This window comes from Cylas formicarius, unplaced genomic scaffold (assembly GCF_029955315.1).
Source record: "Cylas formicarius isolate icCylForm1 unplaced genomic scaffold, icCylForm1.1 PGA_scaffold_10__41_contigs__length_53128322, whole genome shotgun sequence".
Lineage (NCBI taxonomy): Eukaryota > Metazoa > Arthropoda > Insecta > Coleoptera > Brentidae > Cylas > Cylas formicarius.
The window spans coordinates 18,210,627-18,232,512 of NW_026844214.1; the positions used below are offsets into that span (position 1 = coordinate 18,210,627).

Genomic DNA, 21,886 nt, shown 5'->3' on the forward strand with positions numbered 1-21,886 from the left:
CCGTGCGGTAATATAACGGAAATGGCCGAATTGGCTCGCGCACCGTAGGTAAAGAAACAGATGTCTTAAAATGTCTTATATTTTTAATTCAGTAACACGTCATAATATAAAGAAAGCGATCTCTTGCAATTTATGACAAGTGTTGCAAGATGTAAGTGCAAAATTTCGTCGTAAAATTATTTATTTCATCGAAAAAGTATAAGAACATTATTTTACGGTTGTGCGCTTCGTGAAATAAATTTTTCATTCACTGTAGACTGACTTTTCTGGCTTCTAGAAAAACGAGGCGAAAATCTTCTTAGCAAAATATATCTGCAAAGGATCGAGTGTTCCAGTCTCATGGGCATCATCATGCCGCCGGCATTACAAATCCCATAGGGGCTGTCGCATCGCGTCTGGCAGATTGATATTTTAGATACTGACTTTAACCTAGACGGATGTGTCAATATTGCAGAGATATTAATGTGCAAACGGTAAATACTTGATCTGACTTAATCAGTGAAACCAGAACGGTGGATCGAGCATTATTATAACAATTGTCAATGAGAATTCGGTCGGGTTTGCCACCTTAGTGTTTTACTTACATATAGAGTTTTTTTTAGAAATTTCCTGAAAATATTTTAATTTAAAGGATTTCACAGATTGATTGAACTGAAGAAGAGCAATAATTCAATTGTTTTTCAAAGAAACTTCTACAGGCAACTGTAAAACTATTGGTGGTTGTTGAATCGAACACAGGACATGATTATTAGCGAAACGCCAGCAATTTCGATTTAACATCAACCAACGCAGGATGAATCCAGAAGTGTTGTGAATAGTATAATAATAAATAATAATTCATCTACAATAAATAATTACAAAATTTATATAATACATATTCAGAGAGCGAGTAAAATCTATTTACGGGCACTATATCTAGCTTAGTTTATTGCGTTATGGCTGTATCCGTTTTAGTCTATTTTTTATCTATGACATATTATATTTTATATATATGTATATATATATATATATATATATATATATATATATATATATATATATATATATATATATATATATATATATATATATATATATATATATATATATATATATATATATATATATATATATATATATATATATCTTACAGTTTCGTAAAATTAAATTATTAGTAGTACAACTCATAGTTGCACAGTACACCATTGTATAAAGTATAAATGTATTTAAAATATGTCATAGATAAAAAATAGACTAAAACGGATACAGCCATAACGCAGTAAACTAAGATTTTACTCACTCTCTGAATATGTATTATATTAATTTTGTAATTATTTATTGTAGATGAATTATTATTTATATATTATATAACAGTAGAGACGTTACCTAATAATTATTGAATCTGATGCTAGAACGCAAATAATATTTGTAGTCCAGTATCCTATCAGCAGCTGAGAATCTATCTTATTATTTAGAAATGAATATACGAAATTAATAATGAATTAACTTCAAATTTTGTTGATTGTAATACTTTTCCAATTTATGCTCTTTGAACACTATTCTTTTATTTACGAACTTGAATAATAAAAAAGCAAAACAGTATTTAAAAAACAAGAGTTGAAATGAAATTACACCAAAAGGTCATGCTTTATCATGATCTGTCTGTACATTTAGGTCATGTTGTGATGTCATGCGTGTTTCAGTTCGAAAATAGTTCGAGAACTGACCATACTTTATAAAAATCGCAAAATAACCAACCCATCGCCAATGAGTTCATTTTTCATCTAGTTGTACTGACTATGACTGGAACAGTCCACTGGTTCGTTGGAAAGAGTTTGGCACGAGCGGAGCGAGTGTTTAATAAACGAATGACTTAAAAAGTTTACCGAACGTGTTGCATACTATATTTTTTCTAATAGTTGTTGGGTCCATTTTCGCAAAATGACACGAATACATTCCTTGACATAACCGTCAGTATTGACAAACGTCAAAATTCAAAGCGTGGGAAATATCTCCGAAAACATCCGATTGCTCCCAAACACGTGCGGTAAAATCCCGGAAATGTCCGAAGTGGCTCTGATCCGTGGGAAACAAAACTGACGTGGTAAAGTGACGCTTCCCGCACGCTAGATCGGTGCTTAATTAGCCATTTTACAGGCGGGCCTAGAAAATTAGTATATTATGCAACAAGTGCGGTAAACGGCATTTGACTCACGAGTTTATTTGACACGAGCGGAGCGAGTGTTTAATAAACGAGTGACTTAAAAAGTTTACCGAACGTGTAGCACACTTTTTCTAAGACCGTTAGTTTTTGAGTACAGTTTCGCAAAACAACAAGAATACATTCACTGACATGACCGTCAGAATTGACAAACGTCAATTCAGGGCAATTAAAATTGCTGGTGCTAGTTGAGTTATTCTTTCTGTCCCAAGATGTTCGGAAAGTTGCAGTGTATTACTGTTATCATTGATTTAAACTATAGTTCTGATTTAATCACGGAATTGCCGAGTTTTTAGTTCATCTCTATTTCTGCAAGGGGTCGTCAAACACTACTAGTCTGTAAATTTACAAGGAGATATCAGAGAATCGAACCTTCGAGAACTTCCGTTGCAAGAACTACACGCGATTCTTTAAGTATTACCTAGATGTGACTTCTAGATACGTCTTTCTCGTTACGCACTGAGCACTTCCCACGAAACCTCTCTAACAACACCGACAGTAAAAAATTTTTTGATTTCAATCGATTCGAATTTAAAAATAAAACACTTTTCTTCTGACTGTTGCCTTGAAATAATTGCTTCATCGTGCGTAGACTCGTTGTCTGTTCTCAGTGCGATTTTCTTGGTGATTTTGGCATTTGGTTAATATTTATCGGTATTCAACACCTTAGAAAATATGGCCATTTCATCAAATTCCATTTTAATGTAAAATTAGAAATAAACAATGACAGGTACCATCAACTTGTAAATAAAATAGTCAAAACCGGCTGCTAACAAAAGGATATTTATGAAATGCTGTGGTTATGCAGACATCATCAGGGCCCAAAATACTTCTAACAATATGAGATTATTTAATCGACAATTTGAGTGCATATTTTTTGGCTGACAAAACAAAAAAATAGAAAGAAAAACGAAACAAGCTGTTTCTTTTTTCACTGATTTCTCTGCATGTCAGAATCAAACTCAAACTTTTTAGAGAATATTTTTTTTTACCGTTATAACACATTTTAAACAAAACTTTCAAAAATTAGATAACTTTTTCTATCCATTTCATACTAGATTTTAACCATTCAATTCGAAGATGAAATAAATTCAATCAACTCCTGGTTAGGATTTAATTACCGATTGGCAAGTTCGAGAAGGCTTGCAATGAAAATTTTAAAATAAACTTAACATTTGGTTAGAATACTTGGAAACCAAATCTTACGTTTTAGAAATCAGTTAAGGTCAGCATCCGATCTAACTATATACTACTTAAAATATTTAGCGTCGATCTATACAATTTAATGGTTATAAATGGGGGTGAATACGTAATTTACTATTAAAAAAATGTCATCGTGGAGGACCTTAATAAAAGGAAGCGTTAGCCACTTCACTTTCATACTCGTAAATGATACTTATGGAATTCGCAATAAAGAAGGAATGTCATTGCGGAATGACGGTTGGGTACAAATATCCGTTTAATATGAGCCGCTTCAGGCATCTCAAATGGTATCGCGATGTTTTCAAGTACGTAAAGTGTAATTTCTACGAGAGGGTGAGAAGTTAAATATTTAGGGCTGTTAGTGTCTAGTTTATAATGATATAATTTATTTATTATCAAATAAGCAAGCATAATTATCTAATTTAAAATATAACAAATATTTTCCATACAACGTGAAAAAAATTAAAAATGTGTGTTGGAAAAAGTCAGTTTCCTCTCTTTATTGGATCATCCCGAGATTTCAAACAAATTATAAAGGTTTCTGATTTTTGACAGATTATTTTCTTTTTTTTTACTGCTACAATATGGCCGGCAACATTGTGTCTTCTTAAAAATTTGTGCCATGTCCTGAGGATGGCTGTCATCAGCATAGAAGCCGAAGAGATTTCTGCGTTTTTATTGACTCCTTCCAACAAACCAGAATATTTTTAAAAACAAGTTCAATTGGAAATCATCACTGCAAAAATATAAAATTTTATCCGGAAGCTGCTGTAATTTGACTTCCATTTATATGTGTTCAAGATATTATTTGTGATGAAAATAAAATTAAATAAAATTATAGTACAAGTGATATCTACAATTATCACAACAATTTAATGCATAGTCAAAACAATACATTGAGTTCCGGTAAAACCGGAGGACAAAATGGAATTAAAAAATCGATAGTAGTCTCAAAGAGGATTAAAAAATTGTCTACAGAATTTAGGTGCTAACCTCACTATATTTTAATTTATATTTTTCTGTATATGTGCACCATTGGTAGGTTTTGCTTAGTTTTGCAAATATGGATCAATGTCCACTATTAACTGTAAAGTAAACTAATTTCGAAGACTATTGCGCTACTTTAAGCGATCCATCCATGAACGAGTGCAGCCAAGTATGATGTTGTCCATTAAAGACGCCAGAATTGTTACGCTCTATCAATAGTTGCCAGAAACGTCGATGTGGACAACACGACACATTTAATTGGGGATACCCCAAATGCCCAACTAAGTGTACTACAGTGAAAATCGAACCTTTCAGTTATATATCTACAGTTTTGGTTAGTTTTAGTTAATTTTTATATTAACGCAGTTAACACTTCAGTTCAAGTATTGAAGATTAAGGGATGTGTTATCGACAAGAGAAAGCAATTCGATTGATAGCTAACAAAATTCCAATCACTAATATACACTTAAAAGAACATAAGTACTTAAAGAAAGCACACCGGTTCTAATATCACTGTTTTCTGAATCAATAACATCCGCCATTACTGTTTGTATACTTATGTATATCTATCCTTAGTGGCAATTAGACTCCAGCTTTAGATATAATGGGGAGTAGAGAATGTGAATAATGAACGTTACCAAATACCCTTTGAAATATTGATACACTCAAATTGACTTTGACCCCAAATTTTCCTAATCTACATATTACAGAAATAAATATTTTTCCTTTTTCATAAAAAATCTACAGTTTTGGTAAATCAAGCAAACTGAAACTCAGGAAAAAAGAATGCTTACACCAAAAAATATTGCGAAGATATAAGACCAGCAAAAAGTATGTCATAATTCCTTTACAATGCTTGATTTATTCGACAGCATTGTACGAACCAATACACTGATTAAATGGTTTCGGAAGCAATCGGAAAGTTTTAGGCAGATTTTACACTCATTTATTAAACACTGTACACTATTGACAACATGAAATATAAATTAAAACAAAACACAGCAAACATTTTTCAAAACCAATTCTAAAAATAAAATTGACTTGATGAATTAGGAACGCCATCTATGGAATTAAAACTAACCAATGTTGGGCAACATAATTTAGAATATAATGAAAGGACACTGAATTTAAACTTTGGGATCTGCCGGTTTGCAGTAATTTCATCCCAATTCTTCTTCAAATTAATTTTGTTTCAAGCAATTCTTATCTTGTTCGCCCGCATTACGACTTTCTTAAGTTTGATTGGCGTTTCCTTGTTTGAGATATAAAGAGTGATAATGTATAATTCAAGTTGCCTATGTATAAAAACAGTTATGCTACGTTATGTATATCTTTCTATAACAAATATTATTACAACCTGCAATCGTCTTAATAAAATATTTTTCATTATAAATACCCTAAATTTTCATGAGAAAATTACAAACGACTTCAAGATAGCGGGAATGAAATTTCAAACTCCATTTAGTATATCAGTGTCTTCGGAGATTTTCCTCGAATTTCTTAACCGTAGTAACTAAGTAGAACTGAAAGTTCATTTCATAAATTAGACGACATAAAGTTATTATGGCGTTTTAAATAACTCACTAACAAATAATTAGTTAAATGCGACATTAAAATCTCAAAAATCCCAAAGCATGATCGCTGACTGCAAAAGCAGCTTATTTCTTGCATTATCAACAATCGAAAACATTTCTAATCATGTGTATACAGAGCTCAAAACGCTAGTGGGAACAAAAACTTTTTAAAACCGGTACTTTTTTGAAACATTTTGACTCCAAAATTTTTCAAATTTCGTTAAAAAATAAGCTCACAAGAGGGAAAAAACCAGATAAGAAAATACATTTTTGTAAAAACAAAATATTACTTAGGTGGCTTTGCTTCTATTCATCAAGTCGCCATGATTGAAAATTCTAACAGTTTGTACATTTTTATCTGATTATCGCTTTTGTCTTGTTATTGATTTGGATTATCATGGAAAACAATAATCAATTTACAAATGGAGAAAAAGTTGATATGTTTCTGATATACGGGAAATGCAGAAAAAACTCTCGACAGGCCCGTGCATTGTGTGCAGCCCGCTTGGCAATTAATAATGGACAAAAATGAGAAAAAGCATCCTATCCTACGTAGAATGATCCCCTGAATCCAAAAATGCAAAAAAATGTAGGTTGTGCCATTTAAAATTCCAAAGTTACTGTCGTTTCCGCTCAAACCGGAAGTGCAACCATTGAATACATATTGTCAAAAACATGGACATTCAGCCTACATTAACCCTTCCAAATTTCAAATCGGTATCCCAAGCCGTTTAAAATTTATAAAGTCTTCCCACTTTCTGGTGTCACCCGGTATATTTTGTAATGGATCACCCTTCACGAGAGATCAGAAAAACAATTTATAAACAAAATAAAAAATGTGTTACCTATTTCCTTTATATAACATGTATAGAGAAGAAATACATTTCAACATATACATGTATAAAAACATCTCAATTTTTTTCTAAACAGTTATAACAAAAAAGTTTAAACGGGGCTGTACCTACTATTCGATAAAAATGCTTAAAACAGCCGCTGCAACGTGTCCAAATTTGTGACTGCCCGTTGAATAACCTCCTCCACGCACCCTTTAATACATCACTCCCCTTCTTCAGTTGCAACTTCCAAACTATCCCCATCTGTTTTTTATATTTCTTTTGATAACCGCTGATTTCGCTGAGAGTTATAATACTACACGCGATCGAAGACAAATTACCCAAAACGTTTCACATACATATTTCTTATAGTAAACCGTATTCCCCTCTCCAATTATTCTGTATCGTTTTCAAGAGTCATTAGAGGAAGAAGTGAACTGGGGTTGATCAATTAAAGGGTCTTTTCAAAAGATTTACTGCATAAGCTGCGTGGATGTGGCGCAATACAGTCAGGCGTGTTTTTCATTATTTTTCTACTCTTTAAGTTCAACCATTAACCACGCGATAGTACAAATAAAAAAGTTTTTCGCCGGAGTAGAGACGTATTTACTGAACCATATTTGCCAAATCGAGGGATTCGTGAATTAATTAATTCCACCACTAAAATAACAAATAAAGTATAAAATAAAGACCGAAGTTGTACGGATGGCCGGTTTTGCGCTTAGTCGAGATTAAAACGAACTTGATTGGCGGATAAAATGATCATAATCGGTAACGCACATGAATTTGGAGTTTTTTGTTGGCAAATATTGAGGCTCGTTTGTTTTAAAGGTACCTTCACATATATTTCGCCTGAAATGTGCGGTCTCAACTGAAGATTCAAACAGTTTTTGAACTGACAAATTTTTGAAGAAGAAGAAGTAAATTTAAAAAAAATTATTTTAAAATTTTATTCAGAGAAAATAGCAATATTTTAATATTTTATAAAATATAAATAAAATAAATATTATATAAAACAAACAAATAAAAAAATATTACGAAAAAAGAACAAAACTACCAAAACTAACCAAGAAAAGACCGACAAACAAAGAGCCCAAGTGTGTCACAGAATGTATAGTTTTTATTTTTTTCTACTGTTCATATCAACTTCGTAAACAGGCAGGTTATAAAATGCATTTGTAAAGTTTATTAAGTATTTATGAATTTATTTTTGTTTTGTTTTTGTTGATTTCAGCAGGAAGCATATTATAATATGCATGCCCGTAATGAGGTGATTTTTTAGAGTAATACTAATTAAAAAAATTTTTTAGCTATGAACGTCAGGTCTTATTTCAATGTTTTCTTTATTTTTTAGTTTTTGTTTTGATTCCTGACTCTAGTAGTTTTAAGTTGTATATTAATCGAATTATTCCGTACGATATAATATTGTAAGACATTACCTAATGCACTGATGAGTAGTATACATTTATGAAAGAAGCGGTATTTCAGGAAGATTTCAATGTTAATATTGCAAAATATGAACTATATTAAATTTAATTGGCCCATCTTAATAGACATTCAAGTTGGGTACCTAGAAATTTTTTATGAGAATTTTTAGTTACATCATTTTGGTCTATTTTGACGATTAACCCGTCTTTTTAGGATTTAGTAGAGGGTGGATTTCCATACAGTAGGTATGATGCTTTTATATAGCGACTACAATTTTTGTCTTGATTTTGTCACTAGTTACTTTCGAAAAAAGACCAAAACTAACCAAAAAAAGACCGATAAACAAAGAGCCCAAGTGTGTCACAGAATGTATAGTTTTTATTTTTTTCTACTGTTCATATTAACTTCGTAAACAGGCAGGTTATAAGTAAAAGTAAAGTTTATTAAGTATTTATGAATTTATTTTTGTTTACGGCTCTGATTTAATACTAATTAAAAAAACTTTTTAGTTATGAACGTCAGATCCTATTTCAATGTTTTCTTTATTTTTTAGTTTTTGTTTTGATTCCTGACTCTAGTAGTTTTAAGTTGTATATTAATCGAATTATTCCGTATGATATGATATTGTAAGAGATTACCTAATGTACTGATGAGTAGTATACATTTATGAAAGAAGCGGTATTTAAGGAAGATTTCAATGTTAATATTGCAAAATATGAACTATATTAAATTTAATTGGCCCATCTTAATAGACATTCAAGTTGGGTACCTAGAAATTTTTTATGAGAATTTTTAGTTACATCATTTTGGTCTATTTTGATGATTAACCCGTCTTTTTAGGATTTAGTAGAGGGTGGATTTCCATACAGTAGGTATGATGTTTTTATATGGCGACTACAATTTTTGTCTTGATTTTGTCACTAGTTACTTTCGAAAAATCGATGAATTCGAAATTTTCGATAGTATACGCGCTTAACTTATATCTCGGTAACGGTTGGTCCTATAGAGTCGCCATTGGTACAGATGGACTCAGCGTCGAAAAAAAATCACATGGCGTCCATGTTTTTTTCGCGATTTTTCTGTGTTTTCCGAACATCTTTATGAAACACGATAAGTGTCCGAAATTTGAAGGTTATTGACATCAAATTTATCATACACATGGAGCTTGACTCTGTAGCGGCACTTATTGAAATTGGGAGGGAGGGCTGGGGGTGGGAAATATTTTAAAAAAATTAAACATCGCGATTGCAGGGTTCCAAGAAAAAAATTAATTTTCGGAAACCGTTCACGCGATCCACAAAATTTGCAATTTGACAATTACAATTTTCAAAAATGTACAGGGTGTGCCAGGTGTTCGCAAAATACTGAAAATTAGGATCCTGTTATAATGGTAATTGACGATAACAAGAAGGCTGTGCTTTAGTTCTCAGTTTCTTTTACATAGTCATATAGCCCGTATGCACAGTTAAAATTTTTGTATTTAGGGTTTTCAGCTATTGTACAGGGTGTTCAATTTATTGCTATATTAAGAAATGTAACAAGTGTCTTAAATTTGAAGCCACCGACTTCAAATTTAGCAAAGAGTTAGAAGTTCGCACTTGCATTAATACTGTTAAAACTGAGAGCCATCGACTATCGCATCGACTATTTTTTTTTTAATTGAAAATTGTTGTTGAGTTATTTTGGTTTAGAGAAAAAAGAACATTTTCTCCAAAACTATTAACCCGATCGGTCAAATTCTATAACCATTAGACGCGAAAGATCCGGTACTATAACTTTTATTTCAACCATTTTTTCGATTATGTACAGGGTTTTTCAATTATAGACAAAAATATTAGAGTCCATGAAAATCATTCTTTTGCAGAGCAAAATATTTGCCGTACATCAAAATGTATAGAAGATATAGAAAAGTGGTTTAATCGGTATTTTCTCTCCCATCACACACGCAGCTCGGGATATTTGAAAAAATGCATATGAAAATCACTGGTTCTCGGGCTCTGTCCAGACGCGTCGACTATTGCGGAGTACTGCCTAGTTTCAGAAAAAAAATATTTTCTTGAAAACCATTTACTCTATTGGAAAAATTGTTGGACCAGAAAACGTAGCAGATCCCATTATGTACAGGGTGTCAAAATTTAATTATTATTAATATTGATCAAAGTTTGCTGTCACAATAGTGTTCCACAGAAGCACGATAAAAAACAATGCGTCCCTTTTTTGACATGAAACCGCGAATCGATTTCTTTTTGAAATACAAAACTGCTTGGCGCTACGCGCTACGAACTTACCCCACCCAGTGACGATTTTTTGAAAGCAATCTTGTTTTTCCCGGGATTACAATGATCGTATCTTCACAGTATTAATATAATTTTTCGCCAGGTGAACTGCAGGCAAATTGATTTTTCAGCACACGCATATCTTTTTGGAATTTTTGTCAGTACTGATCGGTAGATAAGAATGTTTTTAAATATAGAAAAAAGCTTATATTTTGATAATTACATCAATAAAGGCAAAAAATGATTTTAGGTGAAGGATTGGTTGTTACCACTGAATACTTTGGTCCTATGTAACATTTTTAAGCAAACTCACAAGAAACACTTATATAAAAAGATTATTTGAAGCTTACTCATGTCATTTTCATATATTCCTCATACCTATACAGAAACTGCAAAAAAGTTGGGCCCCTGCAGATCTATGTTTTTGAAACGTCCCCAAAGTTTTTCTTGAATTTATTGTGAGTGCAAAATGTCCGAACCTTCTACCAACGGTCTTCAAACTTTTGCGACACACTATATACAGGGGGTTACCTAACCTCTCTGAAAATAAGGAATAAGATATTTGTCACTTAATTTTTAGACGGAAATGAAATAGAATGTCACTTCATTTTTAAAATACAGTGGCAATAGTGACAAACGATATTCCAGTGATATTTGGTATATATAAATTTTAGTACTTTACTTTGTCTCCACTTTAAACATTTTAAACACAGTTCACTGTCGGACATAATTTCGCACAAATAAATTATACGGGCCTGTTTAGCATTGAATATGTTAATCTTATACAACGTGAAAATTAATGCCGAGCAAACAATTTTTTTTGCATTTTTCTCTGACGGTTCATTAAGGTAAGTACAGCAATAATGATTATTTTGATAAGTCATTGAGAAACTAAGAGGATCTCTTCCAATTAACTATTTGAAAACTTTAAAATGGTCACAAAGTAAAGTATGTGTACCAAATACTACTGAAATGTCGTTTGCCAAAAAATTTTTCAACACCCTGTATTTAATTAAATTAAATTAGATGGGAATTCCAATCTTTCCTTTTATCGAAGAGGTTAAGAAACACCTTGTATTTATATTGTAACTTTGTTGTATTTCTATGTGTAATTTTTAACATTTCAGCTTCGAAACGGCCTCGTATCAGCTCCGAGTTTCGAGTTGAAGAATCTGACTCTGATCCAGAAGATACCCAGCGTAGCCAATCATCCCCTTCTAGTCAAAATCATAATCTTCCCCAGCCCATAACTTCCCAGTCTTCACCCCAGGCGGACGATAATTTAGACCTTAACATAGAAGAAGACGAAAATCAAGAGGTTCCTGAAAATTTGTCCCTAAAAAAAGAAGCAGCAGCAAATCAGGATGTATTTCTTCAGAACAATACTTGCAGTTTCATCTACAATCACCAACCGCCTGCCCAAATTTCTCAAATTCCGACCTTCTTCGCTACACAGAGATCACCGGTTGATGTTTTGCTAAGAGTGTTTCCGGGAAGAAGTCGCTCAGAAGTTGAAGCAATTTTGCACAGGTTAGTTACCAATTCTACACAGTTACATCCAAAGGAGAATCAACAAGCCGTTAATATTTTCCAAGTAACGCAATTCATATTATGAATATCGTTGCCATATTGCCATATAAATGTATCGCTTACTCTTGACAAACACAAATACTTAATAAATATACTATAATCATTTATGGTGCTAGGGTGTTAGTTGAAAATATTTTATTAAATTTTATTCGGCCACTGAAAAATAAAATTAATATAGAGACTTTTTGTCCAGATTGTTTAATATTCGACTTTTAGTGCGAACGATGTAATTGGTCACTATGACCAAACGCTATCTACTATCAATCATCAGTAAAAAATTGTTTTTGAATTTAGGTAACTTACATTTAAAGGAGAAAAAACTACGGACAAAGTACTCCAGTCGTGATTTACAAAATGCATAACATACATACACACCAAAATATTTAGGAAACTGATATGTAAAAGTTTGTTGCGTCTTTTGTAACGCCATGCGACGGCTCGTTTCTATTCTGGTAATTTTACTACTTTTGCGCAAAAATTTCAACCCTTCAAATTTCAAACTATATAATATACAAGAAAAAGCAAGATTAGATTAATACTAATACTAATATGAAGGCATAAGAAAAACAGGTTAAATGAGCTTAAATAAAAGCACGAAGTCTTTTTCAGTACAAAAAATTCCAGATTACTAAGTAAATTTGCTTAGTATATTGCTAATTAGCAAAAGCAGAGTAAACCTACTAGCCCCATAGTTTGTACGATGACAGGAAACATGAAATGTCTGTATTCTGCTTGTGGATCTAACAGGAGAATGTAAATCAATCTGTGAGGCCAAGATCGAACAATCAACCAATGCATTAGTTAGTCGGAAGAACAGAAAAAGGTCATGACTACCACGCTTGATTTCAGAAGGCAGAATACCGAGTTTGAGCTTCATAATCAAAGGAACGATTGTTAAAAAAACTTTAAATTAAAGAGGAGAAACTTTCTCTACACGCACTCAATGGGATTTATGTGAATAAAGCGTAAATAAAGAGATTCATTCTAGTGTCTGAGCATAAAAATCTCTGTCATTTATTTTGAGAAAGCGCGTCATCATAAGATACTTGTTTATTATATTACTGATGTGGTGAACACAGTTTAAATTAACTTCAAGACTCTTGCGGACAGCACAGGCTACTGCTAACCAACTATGTTTGTTTCATCAAAGTACAAAAATTATTTACGTCATCCTGCAGTTGTTGGTAGTCTAAATAAAACTAAAAATAAAAGAGTTTTAAATCATCAGCAGAATCTGAAACAAGAATGAAAGTTAAGACAAATAAATATGATGTGCTACTGATGAAGTTAAATTATTAAATAGTTTGTTATTCGAAAAGGGGTGTTACTTTGTTTAATGAGTAGATTAAACGATTATGATCATCCTAATTTCAGTTTTTACGGGTAAGAAATGCGACAGCAAAACCTGAAAACGGGTAGGATATTCCAAATATAATTTCGTTTATTCGGCTGCACTTTTCTAGGGATTTTATTAACTGCTGCGTATATTTTTCATAGTAGGCTTTAGTCTAATGCAAAACACAAAGTCATGATCATTCCGAGACTTAGTGTTACCATCCGTATTTATCGATTAAAGATAAAATTTTCTACATCCGTTTAAGTTAGCCATTTAGATGAATGTAATATAAATATTAATTATCTACATTAAATACTAATAAAAAATAATAAAAAAATTAAGATCCCAAAACTATGGTCCTTTAACATTTTATGATGCAGATGGGTTTTCATTCCTGGCAAATTTCACTTACCGCTGGCCGTTGTAAGAAATATCCATCAATTTAACTAAATAGCTACATAAAACTTGGTGCCTCTAAATCCAACAGCAAAGTTATCTGGCTGCAATTCTGTGATATGTCAGAAAACATCGAGGATTGTTTTCGTTCTTAAGAAAATTGAAATATCAAACTTAACTTAAACTATTTTAATATTCTCAAGGTCTACGAAATATGATGCCTCTTCCGAAATAATTCGACCATTAACAGCACATATCTAAAGTCGGTAATGCTTTTATCAAGGATACGCTTTTCCATTATAATTTTTGCCAAGCTATATAGAAAATTGGTTTAACATTTTTTAGCCCTTACTGTAATTTTAAAAACTTTCGTATGTTTTTATTTGTCGGATAAGAAAGTCAGTGGCCACCCAAAAAAATTAATAAAAATATGTTTAAAATCGCAGTAAAAATGTAATTATCTATTTAATAGTAATTGAGTATAGCTTTTAATTAAAAAAATCGCAAAATATGTCTAACATGAAAAATAACTTTAATCTAGTTGAATAACTTTTAAGATATTTTTATTTAAAATGTTATGTTGGTAATCGCATTTTCTAAAAGTAAAACTTTAAGGACCATTAATTTTATTTCGACTTATTAGAATTGCTGTTATAACTATCCAGTTACAACTTCCCATTTTCGGGCGCATAACAGGACTTCATTATTAACTTTAATATTTGTCAAAAGAGGCCTTTCAGGATTATTCTAAAAATCCGTGTGATCATGCAGAGGTGAATTTAAGAAACAAAAGTTGGTAACCGTACAATGTACAATTATAATGTTACAACAACAATAACAGAGTTAGTTCTCTCCCCCTATCTGATAAATCTCTTTTTCATTTTTTAATAAAAATATATCGTTAAATATTCTAATCCAAAGCTACAAGTAGATATAATTATCTTCGCAACGAAATTAACGCACTAAAATTTGGGTCAATTCCAAATTTCATTTTCTCGCCAACAAAAAACATTTTTATTTAAATTTCAGTTTTCGGCATATATAGAGTGTTTAAAGAAAAACCAATATAATCGTCAATGTATGATAACATACACACAGAATATGAATATGAATTCTGTCGGTATTCCCTTCAACACAATTGGGTGTCTATCTAAATCAATGCATACCCCATCTTTTCTCAGCATTTTGTTTTTTCTTCACATCTTTACCTAACTTATTAAATGAAATGCGGAATTTAATATGAAATGTAACAATTGCAGTTTAATACAAAACAAAAACAAAATCATAAGCACTAAACAAATAAAAAGTTAATATCGGCTGTTTTCTCCCATACCCCTTATAACTGATTGACATAGACGACCCATGCATTAAACCGTTATCGATGTTAGTCGATGGTTTTATTGAGTTAAGGTCTGCACTGCGTCAGGTCAATCCAATCAATATTCACCTCATTAATATAATATTCTACTATTTTTGCAGTATGTGATCTGGCGTTATAAAACTCATCTGGCAAATTTATTAATTTGACATTGAATTCAGTATTTCATTTAATAACTGAGATAAACACGTGACTATATAAAAACAAGATGCTGAGAGCTATGTACTGACTTAGACACCCAGTAGTCTTAATGCAAATTTCAAAAAACTCTAATCTAAATAAAACATTTTTTCATCACATCATTGCTGATGGTTAGATCTACCTACAATTTAAAAAATGTGTCCAAATCGAATCAGCAGTTCGCGAAAAAATTAATTTTAAAGTTCACCCAAATTTTATTGATGTGTTACTTTTGATGCACAATTTGTGCATCTACCGAAGATACATCAACTCTTATTAGTGTTTGATATTCAACAGGTGCAAAGGAGACGTTCTTCAGACCATGGAATTAATGGTGGGTGGGATCCAAAGCGATATTTGTACTCCAGCATTTCCACCCTTGATGCCACCGCAAAACTTTCACAGATATTGTCCTTCAAGACGATTCTTGTCGGCACCTTACGCTGGCACAGGTTACCTTCCGACTATTATCCGACCACCGGCCGATTACCTTTCGGTAGGTCAGTTGCAAGATATTTACAACAGCGAGAAGGCCACTTCTCCCGGTTCCAATGCCGAGTCTGACAAAACGTCGTACTCTGAATAACCGGTACGGTTCTTACTGTGATTGTAGCATATTTATCTCTTCCGGCAGTTTAGCGTCATTTATATCAAATTGTACTACACGAGACAAATCGATAGTGATACTCTATAAAACTCTGCAATAGATACTTAAAAGTATTTAGTGGAAATGTTATTTAAAATGTAATTTTAACAAATAGTTATATCATATAGTAGAAATAATGAAATGAGTAGTTTTACTCGGTGTCGATCGTACTTGTATAAACCCGGTTCTGCGTGGTGCATTGTTTGTATATTTTGCTTTTATTAATAAATGAAATCAATATCGAGAAAGGGTTTTACTCGGTGCCTGCGAAATGGCCAGTGATGGCAAATAAATAACGTCCAATCGCGAACTGGTGTTCAAGCATAACAATGAAAAATATTGATTACTATATACCTTTGGTAACTATGTTTTTGACTCGAATAAAAGGTAAGGATGCATGGAGATCTCGGTTAGAGCTACAACTAACAGTATTATATCAAGAAGTTAAAAATTTGCAAATAATTTCCGGAATACCCGCAAGAAAACAAAACCTTTTAAGCAAAACTTAATTGTGGATTTACAATTTTTCCGCTCTGTCCAATAATCTAAAAATTACAGTTCCACATTTCGTCTCTGAGTGTCATTTTTTAATGCGGTTTAAAATTATTTGAGTTATTTTTCAAATGCTTTGACGTTTGAATAAAAGTGCTCATAATTTTCCAAAAAGAAAAAATCAACTTCAAATGTATATTTCTTCAATTTCCACAAAAAATTCGAAATATATTGAAAACAGTAAAACTTAAGTATATTTAAAATATATCTTGAAAATTCCGAGAAATTCGGGGAATTATATTTACAATAACAAAGTTGTTATTCGTCAACTGAAATACAAACATCCTATTATATATAACAAAGCTATATGTGAATTTTATAATTTAATTAAGTTATTAATTTCTTTCTTTAATAATTTTAATAATATAATTTACTCAGTATCTGCCTTAACCTTAAGCGGTAAATTTATGAAAGTTTAATAAAAAATAATGTAAGTTTTGAATTTACCCTTTTATTATATCTCTCATAAGTGACCTTGTAGACAGTGTGAAAAAAATACCCATAAAAACCCTGTACAAAGATAAAAATCCAGCTAAAGGAACACATTTTACAGCGAAAGAAAAAAACAAAAGCATTAAAAAAAACTACAAAATAACGACAACTAAGAAAACCCTATTACTAACACATTAACGCAATAGACCGTTAAGTAAAATTTAACATTGAATTAACATTATTCTGTAAATTTTACTAGCTTCAAAAAAACTATGTGACGGGAAACATCGCTAGCCTTTGCCACCCCACGAGCGGAGGGGTGTAATTTTTTGGGGGCATATTAAATGTAAGGAACAGTGTGTGCGGTTGACATTGATCTGCTTCGCGTAAAGGGATCACACGTGCATACTATTGAAAAAAAATAAATAAATAACACGGTTCACATTCTTCAAAGCGATGTCAATCCCGCCAAGAATTGCGCGTAAATTGCGAATTTTCTCTAAATAAAAATCGTGCGGGTATTTGGATCTTTTTTGAAGAGGCGAGGAGATAAGATAAATTCGTTTCTTTTTTCTAGAATTTCCAGTATTTAATTTTAGAAAATTTCAATAACGCCATTAAAAGAAAGTAACAAACATTTTAGATAGCACGTGTGAACAGAATCTAGTGTCATGCATAAAAGAACAATTCTCTACATCCGTGTAAAATGCTGTTACCGTTCTTATTTGTTAAAAATATGTTATATATGATCTCGCTATTGAAGGATTCTTTCTATTGTAGCTGTAACAAAATAGTCAGCTGACTGTACGGCTGTGTCATAAACATATGGAAAATATTACTTAAGTAAAATGAGAACAAGAGAACTGAAATTTATAAGAAATTTTAATTTTTATAGGAAAATAGCCCAACTGTCATGCCTACTTCAATGAAGGGGTTGCACTGTGCAAATAAATTAAACAATCTGGTAGAATAGTTATTTGAGACTGTGAAAATTGTAATAAGTATATGTGTGATTTGTATTGTTTTAATTTTGAAAATATATTTATATATTATAAAATTTATTGCATCAAATAACTTTTAAAAATATCCATTACTTTAACCTTCAAGTATTTTTAATTTTTCAATTTATATTGTCGTCTTGTGTATGCTGAATACCTACGCAAATATTCTTATTTCATACAAATTATATATTCAAAATCCATAAAAATGTGAAAAATAACTATACAGACATCAAAACATGATTAATCATATTTACACGTGGAAATATAAATAATATATTTACACCCTGAAATATGTAATATTTGCTACGGCACTTCGCCTCGGCGACTGCGACTGCGAATATGTCGAATCTAGTGTTATATTGTCCCAAACAGTAAATGGCAACCGCGAATATGGACTTACAATAAAAATTGACAAATTGCAAAATTCGCAAAAGCTAAAACTTCCGCTAACAGCAGCAATGAACTGTAACACAACGGAAAATTCAGAGGACTGTTTCTTTCTTAAAACTATTGAAATTAACTGCATTTTCACTTAATTTCAGCTTTCTTGATATAATTTTACTTTGGCTATATTTAAAACATGTTTACGTAGGAAGCTAACGTGTAATACACCACACAACAGCTATATTTGTTACAGCTATATAGAATATGATTAAGGTATCTAGCTATTCAGCTATATTTTTAGTAATTCTTGTGCATGTGTGGATCGTCCTTCACTTTCATTTTTAACATTACTGAATAGAATATAGGAAACATTGTAACTTTCTTATCATTGCCGGCTACTATTGAAATGCCAGCTATTACATTTTGGACTAGCCCAAAATATGTTTTGCCATTTTATTGATACCAAAATTTATCTAACAGCGCCAAAAAATGCTTTTTGACAAGAACAAAACATTTGGCTCTTCGGAACAACACCCATGTCTCTGATCTCTGATCTGTGAACATAATCCTGTGACTATTGTTTATGTTGTATATTTCAGTGTTGAGATTCTTGTTCTTATTGAAGATGAGGGAATAACGTTCTTTCACATTAAGGTCAATCCAGTTACTTTAGACCAAAGTACAAAGTACTGGTCAAATCTGATAGTAGCGGGATGCACTTATTAATATGAATGACTACTATTGCGAAAAACTTCAAATCATCAGCAATGGTATTTGTAACGATCCTTAAACATCGTTTATATGAAAAGGTTTCATATCCCTGTAGACCCTTGGGCTGATAATCATTTACCCTCACAACTTGAGAGCAATCCACCAGATATGATTTGAGCCACTTGCGGAGACAACCACTGCCACCCAGACTCTCACACCTGTACATAAGCAAATTATGGTTGATACTGTCGAAAGCCTTGGAAAAGTTGGTGTACATGACATGCATTTCATACCGGTCCTCCAGGGCATATTTGAGCGTTTTAGAAGGACATGTTCAAAAGAAATCATTGCTGCTACATTTTTAAAAATCCATGGACTTCAGCAATAATCGTCTTAATAGGTCCACCCACGTTGACGTTTTGGGGTTTCAAAATATTTTATCGTATTTACTTCCATGCATAAAAAAACATGTCCAATAGCCTTTTAAGAAAATAATGTTTCAAATAAATTCGAATCAAGCTCATCTTAGTAGTAATTTTTTCTTGTTTAATAAAGAAAACGTTCCAGGTGCTTTATATTTTTTCGTAAGGGACACCTATATAACCTCTCGAACCATAACTCAATTAAAATTCGAGATTGTATTATTTACGTCGAGTTATGACCAAAACATAAAAGGGATATTTAATCAAATAAAATATCTCCCAGGTAAAACCATTCATCTTACGTCGGATATTATCTCCTAACCTACGGACAATTAAAAGACCAGTTTCCAGACGAACAATCACATCAAAATTTAATTATAAAATACATATTATGAATCAACTGGGTTCCATCCCTCTATTCATCGAGTCACCCCGATATTCATGCACTCCGTAGTAGACTATTGAATACATGAAGCCAGTTATTAGACCCCATTGTTAGCCTGTAGCTAACAGATCGTATAAATTTTATTGTAAACAGTGGCGTGTGTGTAGTTGCATTGTTCGAATTAAATTGTGGTTAGCTACCTACTTGAAAGACAGACGCGAGCATTATTGAAAAGGATTTAAATTACGCTCGCAGAGGGTATTGGCTGCACATAAATTTTTTGATTTGCGATTATTGTGTTTCTGCGGATGAAACTTAGCCCGCAATCTATAATTGCTTTTTTAATACGCCAATTTAAAATCGTTTGGGGGAACGATGGGGGGGATGCGTTTAAACAAACCCACTGCGTGGGTTTGTTTAAACGAAAATAATTCATTCTTCCCAAAGCGGAATAGTAAGAATTCTGTCTATATGTCTTTCTTCAAAAAAATTCATTAACTTATTGAAATGATCTTCGTCACCTGAAAATTTAAGGATATCATAATTAAAGAGGGGGATATGGAGTGAACGGAAAATAACTTCAAAATCTTAAAACTAGATGTAGTGATACGCTATATCCATAGTGATAGGTGTGATCCATAATTGTTAAATAACGAATTGTTTGTAATATTTATGAATAAGCTAAATAAGCACGTCGAAAACACTGCTGAGTAATGGCAGTAGAATTAAGTCGAAACATGGCGCTACTTACCTGGGAGGTAAGCCGTGTGGGTTGTTGCAATAGAGTAAACGGGTAATTAAGGGCCGACTCTGTGTCCAATGCCCGACTGTTGTCTAGTATAGTGTTTGAATATAGTATTTTGATACGCTGTATTTCTTTGCAACCTAACTAACTTCACAACAACTAGTATAAGATCCAAGACACATCCACAATTTGGATCAAACTTGTTAACTTCGCCGATTTAATTAAAAAATTAACTGTTGATTGTTTTAGTATTTACAAACAAATAGTTGCTAAATTCAGACAGAATCGAATCTAAAATCATTTGTCACATTAGATTCTCTAAAGATTAAATAAAGTATGTGAACTTCTAGTCCACACATAGCAAAAGTTTATTGTTTGTATAAGCCGTATCTTATATTATAGCATATTTACTATGACTTTCAAAATATCAACTATTATTTTATTAAGAAACATAATAAATTTTGTTACTAATTATTTATTTATACCCCATACATCATGTGTTTTTTTATCAGTTAAAACGAATAACTATATTTTGTAGAGTTTCGACAAATTTTTTGCAATTTTCATTGTCAATTAATTGCGGAGCTAATTATTGCTGAATATTTTTGTTTCGTTAAGGCGGTCACCACAATGGTCTCAATGACGCAAAAATAAAAAATACATTTTTTCTTTGACCTAAAGTTTTTTACGAAGTCTGGGAGGATCAAAGTTTCTATTCAGTTCCACGAATTTTTAGAAACGGGCATGAAACTCTTTTTGGACAATCTTTTGAGGAATTACAGATTGATCTAGATGACAATGAACTGAAAAGTTGAAAGAGGAAACGAAAATTCATTAGCTTAGCAAGAATGTGATATAGGTTTAAAATAAAATCATCTATATGATCCAGTAAAAGCTTTCTATCAACAAAACTACTTTTCTTAATAAAAAATCAAAGCAGACCAAATTAGAATCTAATTACTACTTTCACATGATCAAGATCAAAGTCATTTATAGATACATATGTATTTAATTATTAAATGCAATAATTAGTTTGATTGATCTGATTTTTGTAGTCTAATAATTAGGGAATAGGGTTGGTTTAATGCACATTCATTTTCAGTTTATTAAATCAATTTTTTTTTTTAATTAAAAATAAAAATTTTGGCGGATGCGCAAGGATATGACACTAAATAAAGCCAATTCATGTCGGTAGGTCCCTCTATGGGCTTGTCAGTAAAATATTGG

The 21,886-nt window shown here is 31.9% G+C and overlaps 1 protein-coding gene across 1 annotated transcript in view; it reads left to right on the plus strand.

Moving 5' to 3' along the window:
* Positions 1-16,016, plus strand: part of LOC132708350 (doublesex- and mab-3-related transcription factor A2-like) — a 36,735-nt gene extending 20,719 nt beyond the window's left edge. Inside the window, exons 3-4 of the mRNA XM_060680638.1 lie at positions 11,629-12,031; positions 15,679-16,016. Of these exons, the coding sequence (XP_060536621.1) occupies positions 11,629-12,031; positions 15,679-15,967 (692 nt within the window). The 3' untranslated portion in view covers positions 15,968-16,016. The remainder of the gene's footprint in view (positions 1-11,628; positions 12,032-15,678) is intronic.
* The last annotated feature ends 5,870 nt before the right edge of the window (positions 16,017-21,886 follow it).